At 50.5% G+C, this 1640-nt stretch overlaps 1 protein-coding gene across 1 annotated transcript in view; it reads right to left on the reverse strand.

Moving 5' to 3' along the window:
- PSMA8 (proteasome subunit alpha 8) overlaps positions 1-483 on the reverse strand; it is a 21998-nt gene extending 21515 nt beyond the window's left edge. Inside the window, exon 1 of the mRNA XM_006764885.2 lies at positions 404-483. Coding sequence (XP_006764948.1) covers positions 404-483 — 80 coding nt within the window. The remainder of the gene's footprint in view (positions 1-403) is intronic.
- Positions 484-1640: the final 1157 nt, after the last annotated feature.

A 1640-nucleotide genomic window follows, 5' to 3' on the forward strand; every position in this document is an offset into this window, starting at 1 on the left:
CGGGTAAAAACACGACAGCAAGATGGGGTGCAGCCCGCCTGTGGCCGGTGTGACCTAAGCACCGGGGCGTCCGGTTCTGTTCCCAGCGGGCACAGGCCCAGTTCCGGGCCCCCAGCGGGGGGCGTGCAGGAGGCAGCCCATCCGCCATTCTCCCTCATCATTGATGTGTCTTTTTTTAAAAAACATGTTCTTGCTGATTTCAAGGAGGAAGAGGAAGAGACACTAGTAGGAACATCAGTGATGGGAGAGGCATGGATGGGCGGCCTCCTGCTCCGCCCAGTGGCGCGGGCAGCCTGTGTGGGTGCCCTGACCATGGAATCCCACCCTGGCCTCCGGGTGCACAGGCCCAGGCCTCACCCCCAGCCACAGGGCTGGGCTGGGCCCCGCTTCTGCACCCCCTCACCTGGGATGGGCACTGGGCTGTTTCCAGATCTTGGGGTGCCGACCGGCCGTGGCACACTCAGCCCCAGGCTGGTGCCCCATGTGCCGCAGCAGCTCAGCCCGGTTCGGTGAGCCTGAGAAGGCGGTGAAGGATGGACAAGACAGACGAGAAGAAAGCTGGGTCCGGGTGGGACGCCGTCCTCTCTGATGGAGAGGCAGCCGCAGCCTGAAAGCTGAGTATTTTATGGCAGATCCCACGAGGCAAAGCAAGGGCCTGGTCAGATGTTTAGAACATTCTTTTTAAAAATATATATATATTTTATTGAGCCCTCCACGCTGGGACTTGCACGTGGCTATGCCGAGAGAGAACTATGCCCTCTCATCAGTCCGAGGCTTGAACCTGTCCAAACGCTGTGGCCGCTCTCCACATCTTGGCTATTGTAAATAATGCTGCTAATGAACATTGGGTGCACATCTTCCTGATGGGCGTTTAAAAAAAAAAATTGTCGATTTTTTTACAGAGAGGAAGGGAGAGGGAGAGTTAGAAACATCGATCAGCCGCCTCCTGCACACCCTCCACCGGGGATGTGCCCACAACCAAGGTACATGCCCCTGACTGGAATCGAACCCGGGACCCTTCAGTCCACAGGCTGATGCTCTATCTACTGAGCCAAACCGGCCAGGGCCCTGATGGGTGTTTTGGGATCCTTAGGATATGTACCCGGAAGTGGAATTGCTGGGTCAGGAGGCAGTTCCATTTTTAATTTTTTTGAGGAAACTACACTGTTTTGTCCAGCAGTGGAGGCAGGTTTCCTTTTCTCCACATCCTCACCAGCACTTGTTGTTTGTTGATTTGTTGATCGTAGTCAACTTTATTGTGTATGTGAAGAAAAGGTCAAAGTTCATCTTTAAAAAAATGTATATCTAGCTCTTCCAAAAAATTTATTTCTCCATTGGATTATCTTGGCCTTTGTATTAGTTTTCTATGTATGGCTGTGGTAATCCATCACTACAAACTTGGTGGCTTAAAAATAGTAGGCGTTTGTTTTCCCACAATTCTGGAGGTCATAGTCTGAAATCATGGTTTCTATGGGACTGCACTGTGCTATTATGCTCTTGTTTTTCAGAAAATGCATAACAAATGTGATTGTTTGGTTCATTTAATATGTATTAGGACAGTAGTTTGTAGCATATTGAACGACTTGACAGTGTTTTAGTGCACATCACTAATTCAGCCATATGTGTTAGATGGGCAAAAA

This window comes from Myotis davidii, unplaced genomic scaffold, assembly GCF_000327345.1.
Source record: "Myotis davidii unplaced genomic scaffold, ASM32734v1 scaffold181, whole genome shotgun sequence".
Classification (NCBI taxonomy): domain Eukaryota; kingdom Metazoa; phylum Chordata; class Mammalia; order Chiroptera; family Vespertilionidae; genus Myotis; species Myotis davidii.